This window comes from Varroa jacobsoni, unplaced genomic scaffold (genome assembly GCF_002532875.2).
Source record: "Varroa jacobsoni isolate VJ856 unplaced genomic scaffold, vjacob_1.0 contig01295, whole genome shotgun sequence".
Taxonomy (NCBI): Eukaryota; Metazoa; Arthropoda; class Arachnida; order Mesostigmata; family Varroidae; genus Varroa; species Varroa jacobsoni.
In genome coordinates, this window is record NW_019214615.1 from 8,721 (window position 1) to 24,686 (window position 15,966).

The window sequence follows — 15,966 nt, forward strand, 5'->3', positions numbered from 1 at the left end:
TAGTACAACATAACAGCCTCGCTTTGATGTCATCACACTTCTAAACAGAACGACCATCCCTCACGAAACTCTAAAAAAAAAAACTCTAAAAAAAAAAACTAAAAAAAAAAACAGAGCGAAGAAGTTGCAAGGGATACTGCTAAAGTTGTGCGCGCAACAAAAAGGTGAAGTTTATTTCTCATTTTCGGAAAGGAAATATTTATCGAAAGAACGTAAATCAGTCAGCTACTATTTTTTGTCAACAATGATTCAACACTCCATGCGAAAATAGCCGATTGCAAAAAAAATATTGAATTCCTTACAATGTATGTTTACGGATCAGAGACCAGATAAAAGTGTAAGATAATGACTCAACGTTACTAAAATTTTCTTGGTAGATGACTAGCCAAGCTCGTAATAACATTCATAATCATTATCATATTTCTTACGGTAAACGATTTCGTTAAAGGCATGAAGAAGTAGTCGTGGTGAGAAAGTAACTTAAGACTGAATACCATATGGCTTTTCTACGATGGTTTGTGTTTTCCTCTCTTTCCATATTGATCGGATCATGATTAATTTCGCGTAAAGTTACAGCGTACTGGCAGTTGTTGGAACGGTAGAAAGCCGCCGAATTTTTCTATTGGAAGTGGGGCAATCAGCCTAAATGACTGTAATCGTTTTCTGGCCAAACAAACCGTCAGGCTGGATACCTTACAACGTCAAAGGCACAGAAAATATTGATGAGTCGTTAACACTTAGTAACGGCATGGCGGAGCCTACCAAGCCATGTGATTGAAAATCACAATTTCTTTAGGAAGCCTGTACAGTAAACGTTAAAGCAATAAATGTAAAGTGCCTCTAAAAGAACGATTAGAAAGTAATTAATTGTAGCTTCCTTTAGAGAGACCAAACAGGTTGGTCGGGAGTGGACATAATATACGGAACATAAAATAAATTCCGAACATGTCGTTAATCGTTTTGTAAGCATTTGCTTGTTTCTCACAAACAATCTGCTAGAATACATTTTAGATGAGGGTGCGCCTAATACTATTCTGGAAGATGAAACATTTTTGCAAGCTTCTAATATAAGCAAAAATTTGCGTTTCAAAAATAGGGAAAAGAGTCTTATTAGTTTCATTACGAATATGATTATCTAACCTAAACTCTAATGAAAACTATGGCAAGCATCGCTTTTCACTTTTAAGACTTGATGAAACTGAATGCACTTAAATTCACCGTTTCACCGTTTATTAAAACATTATACCCGCAGATTAGTTTTTCTAAAGAGTCTAAAACTTTAATATACGCAGGCAATCATTTGAATACAGAAGAAAATTTAAGCCGAAAGTTCATATGGATTCTATCAAAAAATCCTACTTCGCTTATCTAAGCTCGTTGGAAAGTTTTTTTAATGAAGATTTACATCCACAGCCAAGTACTATACTCGGTTTATTCACGACCAATTCACAATTGTCTAATGATAATGATAGCTGCCTTTGTGCGCTATATGCGATACAAAAATCCCTCCTAGAGCGCAGTGTTTGACGAGCACCGCCAGATGGCGCTCGGCGACAACAAATGCATTTGTTGTTTGGCCGCCTGGACCCGTCTGTCCGCCTAATGGTCCATTCTCTTGTGACTGATGGTGCTCTTCGCTGCGATGCGAGCTTTCCATGAGCAATACCCAACTTGTGCCCTAGCTAGGTTAATAGACAACCACTGTTTCCAGTTTTAGCTGTAGCCTTTGGTACAGCTTCCGCTAAAACTAGACCCCTTTTTAGCATAACCCTACGCCAGGAGTTATAAGTTGCCAGGAGCTCCTAAATGGAGCTCTTTGCATAGTAATGAGTCGTTGATGAATAGCGCTCAACTCTTGCCTTGACCCTCAAAAAGGACTTTTCACTTGGTGTACAGCTGTATTCCGTATTCTCTATTGCAATCGATCCTTAACTTGTCACTGGTCCCGTGTAGGGAAATCAGCATGGGTGTAATTCGTGGTGCCAGAGTTTTTCATGAACCCGTTTCGGACGTGGAGGTGAAGGAAGAATGCCCGCTTTCCAAGTGAGTCCTTTCTTGGAATTATGCTCGTAAACCTTCTATGGTGAATTCGTAAAAAAACATCATGGTCCGACTTGCTCGTCGTCATAGTGGTCGCACACCGTTCCGTGTGTGGAGTCACGTTCGATCGCCCGCTTCATCACCGTCGCCCAAAATTTGCCCTAATACTGACAGACAAAATAGGACTGGACATTTCTGGTAGACGTCCTTCGAAGAGAGTGCGCAGTGCAACGGTGTTGTACATTAATTATGTTTTATATTTTTTGCACAAGAAAAAAATAGCTGGCAAATTTCTCAACTGGAATAAACTGCGACGTTGTATAGCCGTGCAATATACGGCTTATTCATAGGAGACGATCGCATAGATTGCCCCCCACAATAAAACGGTATCAGCCAAATCGTGTTTTTCTGACGATGATGACTCGCGAATCATGGCGGCGACCGAGTCGACGAATAGGATGTAGCTAAGATCAAAAACGCGCGCTATGTCTCCGCTGTGACTCATTATATATAAGTTTGGTCAATAGATGTTCGATATAAATGAATTATGGTATTTGCGTGGTTATGGTAAGCGTCTTAGTTGTTTAGCCTTACAGCAAAGGATACTCGATATAAATGAAGGAAAGCCATATTGTACTTTACAGCTTAGTTGATCGCTAATTTGAAATTATTTTTGTAGCAAAATATTTTGGTACTGGATTTATAAATCAGGTGAAAATGTAGTTCACTGTTTTCATTGATCGAAACAATGATACACAAGAAGATGTACCTAGCATCAGTGAAAATTCGTAATTTGGTGTGACTTTATTACCTAAAATATCCCAGTAGATGATATGCAAGGGCTTACATTCACACAGACGATGACTTCTACAAACAACATCCTTCCAGTTAATTATCCATGGTATATATATAAGTCATATGAGGAATTAGAATAGAAAAGAACATAATCGTTACAACTTACCATCTACCCATTAGTCGTGCTTCGTTAAACGTTGTCCTGATAAATGTAGCTTAATAAACCTTAGTGCAGAATTAATTTTCATTTAAAGAAAATATTTTTTATTAAAAAAGTTTTAATAAAATATTAAAATTATGTATGATACTATCTTATAGTCAATAAGTATGAATGCGTTGGTTATGTTAATGTAGTCTTTAACTTTTTAAATGAAATGTGGGCACCGAGTTACATAAAAGACTGAATTTACTGAACTAGCACATGCAAAGCAATTAAAGAATCGAATGTCGCTGTCTACTACTAAATTAGAATGTATTACAAAATAAAAGTTTAGGTACTTTTAGACGTTTGTATTTGGAAGTTTCGAACAGTCAACTATCTGCTGTGGAGAATTAAGAAAACTTGTGAATACCTTCAAGATTCTCGTTGTTCTTTGCCCTTTATTTATGTTGGCTAACTTTTACCATATTCTCGAATATGTATTATATATTCGTTAATGGCGACTTTAGCGGTCTTAGCCAATAATCTACGTGTATGGTACGCAAAAACGAGCAAGAGTCTCAATCTAAAGTTCTGTTCAGACTTCAATAAAATAACAATCTTCTTTAGGTATGTTTAAAGTTCGTTTAAGAACTTTCAGACTAATTTTTGCCTTTGCAAACATGAGTTGGTACATATTTTAGTAATAATAGAAAAATATGTTTTTCACTCGTAGTATGACAGAAAGTCCAGATAACTCGCGCCTTGCGCTCGATATCTTGGTGTTAGAAGAATTAAAAAATCGTCAGCAGTTAAGACGACAACGAAGGGCAGAATTAGTTGTGGCCTCGAGCACTGGAACTTCGCTTGTAATAAGACTTCGAGCTACCTGTGACGATGTTGAAGGGCTTAACTCGCATCTTGTCGTCCACAATGAGCTGCGCAAACGAAAATGCATACAGAACGGTAGGAGCATTTTTTAAGTCGTCCTCTTTGATTGTCTTATCAGGTTGTGTTGTATGATTGAGCACGGACCTCTAATAATTCTAAATTCTTTTTGCTATTTTAGTTACTCAGTGCTACACAGTGCTGAGATTCAACCACTACATACACTAAACACGTTGCTGATTTTATAATCGTAAAATTATGTTTGGAACAGAGGCCTTACAAACAGAAAGCAAGATTAGAATGGTTTTATTTCGTTAGACGTGAGCAACAGCCATATGGGGTGCAATCGACCGGTATGAGGTTTTCAAAGCTATTTATCATTATACCCAAAAGCTTTATTATCAAAATGTCCGTACTATATGATATTCAGGTTCCTAATCTGCACAACCGAGATTTACAATACAGACTCAACTTAAGCCCATTGACATAGCAACACGTTCCGAAAATTATTTTCGGTGGCATTTAACTTCCCCGTTTTTGTGTACATTCCTTCATACGGAGGTGTTCGTTTGCATGTCAGGAAATTCTTAATTAATACGTAAGAATAAACGGACGCTTTCATATCGCTCCGAAATATTGTGGTATATTGTGCTTATGTTGAATTTGCAGACAAACAGCTCTACGCCCTCTGTCATTCGGAGGATGATTTAGAACACACTTTATTGAAGATTCGCTGCCCGGTTTCGCACTCCTGCTTTCCGAAAAGGACAACATTACAGTGAGTCGCGAATATCTCATCTTGTGTAAACTGTATGTGCAATCAGTAAGCCAATTTATATTAGAGAAATAATAGAAAATAAAATTACCACATACATACATATGCACTGTGTACGTTCGGTTGCGTTTCAAATTGGTTGTAGCTGTGGGATGTCATGCTATGCAAGCAGCTGAAGCTTATGATGAAGATACGTGCAATGACGTTAGTTTTGGATGTGAAGCTGTTGGAAGAAGAGGAGCACAAAAACCGAAAAAAAGTAAGTATAACTAGCAACCCAAGCTATAGCAGCTTTTTATATGTAATCATCTAAGACATCTGGAGCCAAAGAGTATTTGCTTTCATGTGAAGCGATTGTCCTCTGAGCATTACGAATATCCTATGCTCGGGAATTGGTTCCATGTTGCTCAATACGATGATAGCTTCCGAGTAGTCACACCGAAAACAGTCGTTCCTTTTGGCTAGTCTTCTATAGTTTATTACGCCTTTCAGAGCATCCTGCTGCGAATATAACTGAAGATTGTTAGCACAGATCAGACGACGATACGAGGCAAGCCTTACGTAAGTAGTGCTGCCCTATCGACATAATCAGGACCATCGGAGGGCAGCTCGAAATCTTTTTTACAGTAAGCATCAACTCTTCAGATTTGTTTGGATATTTCTGGTCTGAAATTCTATTAACGAGTTATATTTTTCTCTTTAACAGCCTCGACTCAAATATTGCAACTGGTTGGTATATCACGGATATATAACAATTAATCTGTCCTTTACTTGGACGCTGTCAGATGCCGTATTTACTGCTCTAATCAACAACTGTTACTCGAAACTAATGTTTTAGCTCAGAATATATGAGCCTACAATAAAAAAGTAATTAATCCAATTTATTATTCTCTCTGCCTAATCATAGCAACCTGACTGAGGCATTAACAGTTTTTATGCCATTAAATGAAGCAAGATATATGTGCAGATATTAGATTAAAAATGGTCCCCCCGCAGTGAACCCTGTTACTGTTATTTGCCTTTCCTTCAGGAAAATACCCTGGAATTCTGGGTTATGAAGAACATTTTAAAACTCTTTAACCATAGTAAAATTGATTACCGTGCTTTATATCTTGATTTGAAACAGGCATGGATCGTAACGGTCATCGTAAAAATCTTCATTCAAAATTCATATTATTCTCTTTGGCACTATCAGCCTACCTCAAGTCTCGCCGAAGTGCCTCATCGATAACGAAAAATGGTTCTCATCGGCATCGAGCATCTCGTCATTATCATTTACATTAACAAACAAATCGCGTCACTGACAAGTGAAAACCGATCCGACGAGACAAAAACCTCTATGACTATGTCACATTTTGATTTCTTTAAGCGACGTAGCAAGTTGCATATCATTCGAGTTATGTAAGAATTTATAAATACATTCGGGCGAGTTATGACAGAACAACAACGTTACAAAGCAGGATCGCATGCTGACTCTACGTTATGACGTCATCCTAAATTTAACATGGAATTATTCTACCTGACGGTCTTGTTAGCAGCGAACGGCTCAGCCACATTAAGCGCTGGAAAAGCCAAGCAGATGGAATTGCAACCTTGAAAGCATCTTATTTGAGATTATGTAAATCCATACCTGGTGACAGTTTTTTTTCGCTGCTTATTATAATAATAAGAGGAGTTCTATTAGTTAGTTTTGCAAATTTGAAGTCTTTAGACAACTTAATCTATAATACTCTGAGCAACGCATATCATTTTATAAACTGAAGGTCATATTGCGGTTCAACGATGTTCCTCAAAAGATGTATTGGGGTAGAAACTACCGTATATATAGGTAGTTCACTGAATCAATGTTGTTGCCAATTAGTCTCAATTTCAGTGTCGAAATATCGGTCCATAGCTAGCCGAAACGATTAATTTCAATCGTATTCATGTTATTGACCCAATACCGAGCGGCTATTTTAATCAAAGAGACAAGTTACATTCAGTATAAATTGTTAAAGTCACTTTTGTAAGTCATAAATGAAGATTTTATGTTGGAACCTATCTGGTATCAATTAAGTTAAAACGATATCAAATATATGTTCAACCAGTTGCTTAAGGATCAATGGTATGCTAGGCCAATGCATTAGGCTTATAGTGGATAGTGTAAATATCTTTCCGCCTTAATGCAAATCCATGTCGAATTAGGCCTTATGATAAATTAAACACAATAAGAATTAATTATCTTAAATATAAGACGAATCTAATCCTAAAACAAAAGTTGACACAGGTCGAAATCACGTTACATAATTATAGTTCTCTATGATCGTATAATTCAGTCAAGCCCTGAATTTTATGTGAATTGTGAAATAGAATTTTCCATAAAGAAGAGAAACATCGCAGCCATCCACCAAGGAGGACCTATGAGGATATTTTAGAACCCGTGAAAAACATCTCTATGTGAAAGAGGTCTATTTTTGTAACCAAACTATGACAAGTGTTTTGATATCGAAAAGTCGCGTTGACTCGATGAATAAAATTATATTCTGATATTATCACGAATGAAGCACCAGCATAATGGTAAGACATTCGTCAGCATACTATTCTTATATCCAGTAGTTGTGTGCACCCAAACAGAAAAGACTTCGTCATTCCTTCATAAAATCCAATGTTTGTTGTTTAAGCCTCTTATCCTTCCACAAGTTTCTTCCATGCATCCAAACCATTGCACGTTTGCATTTGCGAAAATTTTCCCATCTAAGCGCATCACGCGTATGCAGTACCGCCGTTTCTGTGATTATTATATTCTTGAAAACGAAACTGAGACTCTACCTCGTGTCCCATAACACAGAAACATTAATTTTCCACAGTCGTGGTTTTAATTAAAGATACAGTCTTGATTTCACGGGGTAATTTCATTATATTTTTTGGTTCTTTAATACGTTTTTGTTCTAAAAGATAAAAAATGATCGGACTTAATGCATCGATCGTCTTTTATTGTTGTCTATATTCGATTCCCAATTTAATTTTACTATAGGGTATGATTTCATTTTGATATGCAATGCAATATAATGCAAACCCGTGTATGGAGTTCGTCCTTTTCTGACCCATTGCCAAGATAACTCCTAAACGGACATTTTATCCTTTTTTTCACACTTCTAAACGGCAGGCCTTCATAGCCGAATCCATCGACAGCAATGTAACTCGCCAAGCTACCGAGGACGCTCATATATCGAGAGCACCAGTGAATCGATAAAGTAATCAGGCAATCAATCAAGGATGATAATCAATAACCATCAAGATCAGTCAAACAATCATAACTGTTCTCCAGTTAATTCAGCAAGCCGACGATTCAACCAACCGATGCGAATTTAACTAACCATTATATCTAACTAATATTCATACACTGACTGACTAACTCACTGACTCACTCCGGAAACGCTCAACTACGACGAATAGAGAAATCGTCGTATAAACTTCGTGAATAACGTAACCTGCATGATAATACCTGCATATATTACTCACATAATATAGTTGGTACTACTGGATTAATTAGATTTGTACGTTTCGTCGTGCTAGCTTTTGTATACCATTGCGATAAAATAAATAGAAAGAGGAAAAATACTACGCGAAAGAGAGAAACCGAGAGGAAGATGCTGTGCTAATCAATATTCAATTAATTAATACGCGGCCCGACAAAATAGAAGAGGAACAGTAATGATACGAAAAGCCCGCTCACATTGTCACAAAGTAAATCTTTTACTACTACAACTATGACTATTATTACTATTGTTACTATTATTAGTAGCATTATTATTATTATTAATACAACTAAATACTACTCTGTAATAAAAATAATTAAGTCACTGCTCTTACTCCGCGCCGGGAACCGGTTGATGTAGTTCCAGTTGCAACTAATTACCACCAGCCACAGTGTACGTCACATGTATGTCACAACATTCATTATTATTATTATTACTATGGTAATGATATTTTAGCCTGTTGTAAAGTTGATAACGCGATTATCACAAATGACTACTGCAAATATGAAGCGATAATAATTAGAAAGTGATGCTAATCATAATAATCTCACATTAACAATATAATGAGGATTAGAATGGCGACCACACTCGTCAATAGGCTGGGTTAGGAAAGTTAGGAAGTAGAAAAGCAACTTTAAAATGGAGAAGACTCATATCGGTACCGGCGTGCACCGCTCTGTTCCGTCACTTTTGGTAACTCTATGCAATAATAATGATAACAACAATCACGCTCCAAACTTTACAACACAACCACCGCATAATGAACAACAGTTACTACAGCCATAACTACGTAAAGAATTATTGCAAAAAAGCAACCAGCAACTGTTGCCGATACATTTGTATACTATCTTCGTCTCCATAATAATAAAAGCATCGTCTGTCTTTTTTTTTTTATCCTAATTAAATCTTGACGATCGCCTGCAGCTAAGACTAATAAGCGTTCACTATTACTATCGTTTAAGGAGAATAATAACAATACTAATTATAATTATCATAGCGACTGTATTAACCATATTAGCTTCAACTACATTGCTACTATAATCATATTATATCTTGTCGGAAGCGGAATCATAACAGCAGTGTTAATGTCACAATACTTACCGTTAGCTACTTTTGCTCAACTAACAAGCCTCTTTTTGTACTTTCTTTATGTATTCAGCCTGGCAGCGTCAGCACCTCGCTTCAAAGTGAGGCGGTTGTTCCGTTGGACAGGTCTAATTTAGCTGCCACATTTTGCTCTACTGTGAGCAGCTATTGGTGCTTGAAAACTGCTGTTCACAACACGACAGAAAAATCTCGCTAACTGAACACTGATTTATTAGACACTATGTTCGATATTATTATTGTTATTATATATTGTAATGCCACGATATCACAACAACCGCGTCCTATACATAGATCAAATAGCTATTATCTGTAAGCAAGGCGCAGGAGAGCAATTATATCGGCTGTGTGAAATTAAAACGGTTGCATGAATAACGTGCACGAGTATCACTGGCAAACCACCAGTCCAATTACCACCAAACATCAAAGAGAATTGCTTCGGATAATGCGATAATCGGGCGATGAAGCCGGACATTTTGCCATATCCAGGTGAGTACACGAAAATTGAAAATAATCGATTGAATCGACAAGATCTGCTTAGGCATTTGTCGTAGCGGTAGTAGCAGGAAGCTTAATATATCTAAGATAAGAAGCAAGTCGACAAGTGGAGCGGATAATATTATACTCACTAAAATGGATAATTTTATTTCAATTACCATTTATCGTGTAGAATATGTCACTGGCGGGTTTTAAACCAGCACTTGGATAATCGAGAAACACCGGAGTGGATAATATCAAACTGGTAGTAAGCCAATACGAATGGTAACGCAGCTTATATGCAGCCGATGTAAACAAGTCGTTGAAATCATGTAGTAACTTACACGACAAAGGCATATGATGTCTAAAAAAGAAACATTAATAATACCAAATGGCAGAGATGTTTGTCGGTCAGTACGTATCTACTAATATGGGCATATATGCACAACCAAACGAGACTTGTGTAAATCGCAAGCATCAATACGTAAATACACCAAAATCCATCTTGAACTCTCGGATACTGCGAGTAACATTACAGGAGTTCGGTGAAATAAGCTTTAGCATAGACCCCACAAAGATGGGCACTGTCGTTAATCGTAAGATGACCGAGTCTTTTACTTGAGCTTTAAACTAAACTAAGCACCCGTTATCTGTGTAGCCGACTAATGTTTGAAGCCCATGTTTGAGTCATCTTTGATGGATTCAAATGTTTATGATGTCAGTACATCAAGGACGTTCTATATGAAACGCATCTTCTATATGAAACCGTCGTATTCGATAGGTTTCCATATAAATTTATGAAAATTTATGACATAACGTAAAACGGAGTCCTGGTAGACAAAATAAGGAAGTTAAGCAAGGAGGGATTAAGAAATTCTTGAAACATAACAGCGCTTTTCTCAATTGAACTATATTGTCCCATACAATGTTATTAGGACTTACATAGTATTCATGCATTCAAAGTCGTCGAAACTATTTCCATGGCACGCCCCGTAGACAGTAACACAATTGCCCTATACGCGGCTGTTGTAGAATTTAACGTGCGAAACGGAATAGAAAGACATTTTAATGGTTATCTAAGACTGATTGGTTTAAGGAGACAAACGAAATTATCATGTCTTCCCTTTATGATCCCCTTAAAAATGCCCTGTGCGATGAACGCAGGTTTCACATATGACCCCACATAAACGTAGCCAATTTCAAACTGCTTGCAGCGTCATCGATAGATATTGTATGATTCTGACACCAATACAAACTGGTCATCAGTTTGATCTTCCCATTACCCTCCTGGTCCCTGGAGATCCAAGGCCACTGTTAAGCAGAAGGGAGAACCACAGGCTATCGATTTTTTCGCTGAACGATAAACTAAAAAAATGGAGAGAGGAATGTGAGACTTAATAAAACTGCAAAAAGACGCTCACAGCCATGAAGGTCACTATCGCTAATAGGTCAACGATCAATTGCCATTATGAAAAACGTCAGACAACATCAAAGTCATCCCAATCAATTTGTTGAATTCATTCGGTGAAACCTAATATCAGAAAATAAACCATTTTCTTAAATACGAAAAGGTCATATAGAACAGTTACACATGGAAGGAACATTTTTGAAATACGTACGTAACTTGTCCATCAACAAATTTTCAATCATCTTCATCAAAGCACTTATCCTTCACAGACCTATTTCTGTCCTTCGCACAGCCTCTCGACTAAGAGCCTGTTAATGAACTTCTAATAGAAGCTCATTCTAGTGGAACCGCAAGGCGAGCTCTATGTATCACCATCACTAATTGTCACAATTTAAGGAAACAAATGAACTGTCTGCACACAAATAACAACAGATAGAATAACAATAAAGAAAATAGTTGAAGTATGTCTGTCATGTCTTTTTTCATCTATGTATACTGAACCTATCAATGAAGCCATGAAAATGCTACTGCATTATTAAGAAGTGATCATAATCCAAGGCTTGTATTACGAATATCCAGACCACGGAACATTGTTTTAAGTTACTTCCGTGACAAAAGGCTTAGATGATCAATATTTTTGTTAAGGATAACCATGCGCATTTTGTCCATCCATCTTACTTTTTGAACACTGCTAAGGAAATTGTAAAGAGAATTCATACATTTGACGGATATTCAGAATATTCAACTGAGCAAATTGTGCTTTCTTTTTTAGCTTCCTCTCTTAAGGTCATTTACTCTCAGGTGTGTTACATAAACTACATCTAGCTCTGTCGTATGATAACAGAATAGAACAATAGTTGCAGGCCGTCAATTTCATTAATTACTCAAATTGCTAAAGATCATCGAAACGCTATGCTTGCTCTGGGGGCAATAAAATAACAAGTTCTGAGTCTGTCTAAAAAAAATTGGAGCTTAAGGTGGAAGAGTCTTACTAAGCTTTCTGCTCTCCCTTGTGATTTTTACTCGCACGTTTTTCGATTACTTTGGTCAGTGTTGCTTACATAGTAAAGCAGATGGTTATATTTAGCATAGAGCCCTTCCGACTTCGTAATAATGAAGATATTCTTTTTTTATTAATAGATCTTTGAGTTTGTTTTGGATCCATTGTCAGTCTATCACAATTGGTTCCAATATTTATATTTGGAATAACTATTAGCCACTGGCGCCTATTTGAATAACATTTTCGTGAATTTCTATCGAACCTATACATCAAAGTCTATAATCTTGAATTCCATCTGTGTGATTAGTATCTCGATCATAGATCAGTCTGGAGTAAACCTATTATACACAGCGCAGTCGAAGAGACGTTTGTAGTTGATACAGGCTCCGCTAGAATTCCGAAAAAAATTAGTTTCCGACTTTAGCTTCGGGACGGATATCCAAAGCTAAATCTGGGCCACTGAAGCATCTGGGTAATGTCTTTATATATAAATCATGAAATTCATCATTTCATTAATTAAAGACAGTCAATACGTTGTACTTCTCGTAGAAACAAGTTAACATATGAATTAGTTGAACTGTTACGAACTAAATACTTTTTCTTATTAATTTTGATTTTTATATCTCCGAAATATTAAGAATTAGAAACAGTGCAAGTCTTGCGTAAGTACCCTAGACACCTGGCTGACGTTGAACTAAATCCCACATTTGTCAACACTGAGGTAAACCTACACCTAAGGCTTAAAACACCCACTATTGCAAAATCGTTGACTACTAGACCTAGATGTTTGTTCAGCCACTACGTCTTACTTATTGTCAGTAAGAAAACGCTCACAGTTTTTACAATGCAGTAATGGTGTACAGATTTGCTTAAACTAGATCGACGTTTTCATCTACATTAAGCTGACTAACTATTCATTATGACGACTTGTGCTTTTTTACAAACGCTTCCACGGTCATATTTCCTGTAAGGCAAAAATTGGCTGGTATTTTTCTCAGAGTGACAATAGCAGCATAGCCAATTGCTTTAACCTAAATTTTGTAAAAATATTGGTTTAGGTATCGCGCTTATATAAACCGTCCAACTGAAGTGTTTTATCTATGACCTGGTCAATGTTGATGCATTTTTTTTTTACAGAATGCATATATTTACCTTATTTAGCTACGGCCTGCCATAGCTACGGATAAAACGTTTGATTTCACAGTCTAACTGCATTATACGTGAGCTATATATTTTTAGAGATGGAAAGACACTGCAATAATAATAAAATAAGTAACAATATTGTAATAAATATATAAAAAAATAATAAAATAAGTAACAATATTATAATAAATATATAAAAAAATAATAAATTAAGTGGGAATCTCTCACTTCGATAACAGTCAGCTTACCAGAGACAAGCTTATTTTGAAGATTAACGTCAGTACGTAATTTATATGCTATTTGGCGACAACTCCTTCTGAAAGAATTTAACCGTAAATAATAAAAAATTAAACACTTTATATTAATGTACCATCTAACGTTAAGTACTTTTAAATCCGGTCAAAGTTTTTTAATTTACCTTAAAACAACAACAAATAACTAGCATATTAGCTAAAAAAATTCATAGAAATAGTATCTCCAAGAGTTACCTGTAGGGCGCATTCAGAATTCGCTTGCATTGAGCGAAAACTTCTTGTTCAAGAGCTATAACAACTGTGTCGTCTATTGTTGTTGACAACGCTTCCGAAAACCATCTGAAAAATACGTCGTTATTGAATACTAGTAAATGTTTGCACTTTACAGTTTTGATATGACAAGGCAAACTCTAATTAGACTGGTAATAAGTCTGTATTCAAACGAGATAACTTCAATGTCTATAGTCTATGTTGTAACTGTTGCAACTATATGCTTTTTAAATATTTTATATTATCATAAAGAGCGGTAGCAAATGACCGGTCACTAGATCGCTTCTCAAAAACCTCCGAAGAAAATCCGTTGTAACAGGATTATAAATTTTTGTTACATGCAAGCTAATTCTGGCTTTCGAAAATTCCGACAGTCATTGCAATGTACGAATTATTGCTTGTACTTGTATGCGTGCTATTATAGATTCTGCTAAAAGATTATTACTTTGATCTATTCGTTTACCTCTTTGCAATATCCCGCAACCTTTGGGATTCGATATCGAAGCGAACTTCCTGTTTTTGCAAAGCTGCTTTATTTAGAATATGCTCCTTCCAACGATCGTAAACGCGCTTGGCAGCAGTTCGTACAGAAAGGTTTTCGTGTGAAAGAAGCTGACGTACGGGTTTTCCAACGCTAGTCTTCAGCAGGATATCACGACCTAAAACTAGCAGCTGTTAGGCATACTATATTACAAGATAAAAATACCTAAATGGAATAATAAGCGTATTTATAAATTGGTTTTCGGAATCTTTCTTCAATGCTGACTAATTTATGGCTAATTCCTTGAGCACTGTGCTTAAGTCCTACATGTTGTCAATGAGAAATCCAAAATATAATCGTAAGATCACAGAAAAGACTACGTACAGTCGAAAATAGATAATGCACTTTTTCCCTAAAGCTTTATGAACTGAATTTCAGTTGAATCTATGTAGATTTCTTTTTCAAAATATAGTAAACAGTTTATCCGAATTAAATGAAAAGCTTACCTGGGGTTTTTTTGGCGAGTTGTCGCAGAGTCTTTTCGAGAAGCTCGTCACTACTTGTCGGATTTGAAAGAATTTTCTTAGCTTCATCCAGATCTTCAAGTATCACAACGCCCTGGGAAATATTATATGATTAGAAAGACACATTAAGAATAAAACATTACTTACTCATCTCTCAAAATGTTGTCACTTAACAAGGACTAATAACGCGTCCGAGAACAATGTAGAAGTACAATGTAAACGCTACTATCTGACCGTATTTTTGGTTAGTTCAGAGCTGTAATAATTCAAATTATTTTTAAGATACATAAGTCTGTGCTTTCCTGTCAGTGCATACAATTAAGTATATAGAACAGCTTCTGTTCATGATACTCCACAAGAACTTCGATTCTCCATTATTGCGCCTGATATGTTTTGCAAGCAATCATTAAGTGGGTGTTTTGTAGCTAAATGCTTTTGATTAAAAAGGATATACGTTGATACCAATAATTAGTACGACCTCATAGCTCCTAAGCGACGAATAAAACTTAAAAGGCTTAAACTTGGGAGAATAAAAACTTTCATCTATAAACTGTAGTCTATGTGGCCAGTATTACCCGGAGCACATCCAGTTGAATTAAATGTTCAATGTCGGTAACTCATATACAAAGATAAGATCTTTGGTAAACTAAACCTCCTAACTAAATGTACCTGAAGATCCTTAAGTCGGAACTGAGAACGCCGACTTTTTTTTTTTCCCTGCAACGACCTCTTAAGGAATGCCTCATCGTTTGCATCATCGCCTGTTTTTTTTGGGATTCGGACTACAAACTTGTCCATGGTTTGTTCGTACTGCGTATGTTGACTGCTAACAATTCCTGGCAGTCAACTACTCACAAGTTACATATCCTTTATGGTGAACATCAAACATTACGTACTAACACCCGTATAATTTGCTACCATCTAAGACATAATGGAAATCATTCCAACTACATGTTAGGTTCCGGTTAGCATATCACTGTCGTCTACTATTATGCCATGCATAAGTTGTAATTCAAAAGTAAATGTAAAGCCACTGCTCAATTAATATTAGATCACCAAAAATGAGTTATACATCATCACGAATTCATGAAGTAAGTGGCTACAGAACTGAGAGGCAGTTGAGATTTTGATATGGATAGTGGGTTCACTT

The 15,966-nt window shown here is 36.4% G+C and overlaps 2 protein-coding genes across 11 annotated transcripts; one reads left to right on the top strand and one right to left on the bottom strand.

Moving 5' to 3' along the window:
- Nucleotides 1-1,554: 1,554 nt before the first annotated feature.
- Nucleotides 1,555-11,608, top strand: LOC111271949 (uncharacterized). 6 transcript variants are annotated; one of them, XM_086973106.1, is made up of 6 exons: nucleotides 1,555-2,043; nucleotides 3,711-3,940; nucleotides 4,532-4,640; nucleotides 4,783-4,896; nucleotides 5,113-5,263; nucleotides 5,764-11,608. In XM_086973106.1, the coding sequence occupies exons 1-4, from the start codon at nucleotides 1,964-1,966 to the stop codon at nucleotides 4,811-4,813; spliced, it is 450 nt and encodes a 149-aa protein (XP_086829232.1). In that variant the 5' UTR covers nucleotides 1,555-1,963; the 3' UTR covers nucleotides 4,814-4,896; nucleotides 5,113-5,263; nucleotides 5,764-11,608. The 6 variants fall into 6 exon arrangements, with proteins under 6 accessions (XP_086829232.1, XP_086829234.1, XP_086829231.1 ...); XM_086973105.1 differs by having other exon boundaries at nucleotides 1,556-2,043; nucleotides 5,130-5,263; XM_086973107.1 differs by having other exon boundaries at nucleotides 1,556-2,043; nucleotides 5,130-5,198.
- LOC111271946 (transcription elongation factor A N-terminal and central domain-containing protein 2) lies at nucleotides 4,748-15,946 on the bottom strand. 5 transcript variants are annotated; one of them, XR_002687230.2, is made up of 7 exons: nucleotides 15,486-15,943; nucleotides 14,799-14,910; nucleotides 14,275-14,470; nucleotides 13,776-13,880; nucleotides 13,536-13,603; nucleotides 12,979-13,108; nucleotides 12,249-12,533 (listed from the first exon to the last, which is right to left on the bottom strand). XR_002687230.2 is itself a non-coding variant. In XM_022853009.2 (7 exons), the coding sequence occupies exons 1-6, from the start codon at nucleotides 15,612-15,614 to the stop codon at nucleotides 13,062-13,064; spliced, it is 657 nt and encodes a 218-aa protein (XP_022708744.1). In that variant the 5' UTR covers nucleotides 15,615-15,944; the 3' UTR covers nucleotides 12,249-12,533; nucleotides 13,056-13,061. The 5 variants fall into 5 exon arrangements, 4 of the variants coding, with proteins under 4 accessions (XP_086829229.1, XP_022708744.1, XP_022708743.1 ...); XM_022853009.2 differs by having other exon boundaries at nucleotides 13,056-13,108; nucleotides 15,486-15,944; XM_086973103.1 differs by lacking the exons at nucleotides 12,249-12,533; nucleotides 12,979-13,108 and adding an exon at nucleotides 4,748-4,860 and having other exon boundaries at nucleotides 15,486-15,946.
- Nucleotides 15,947-15,966: the final 20 nt, after the last annotated feature.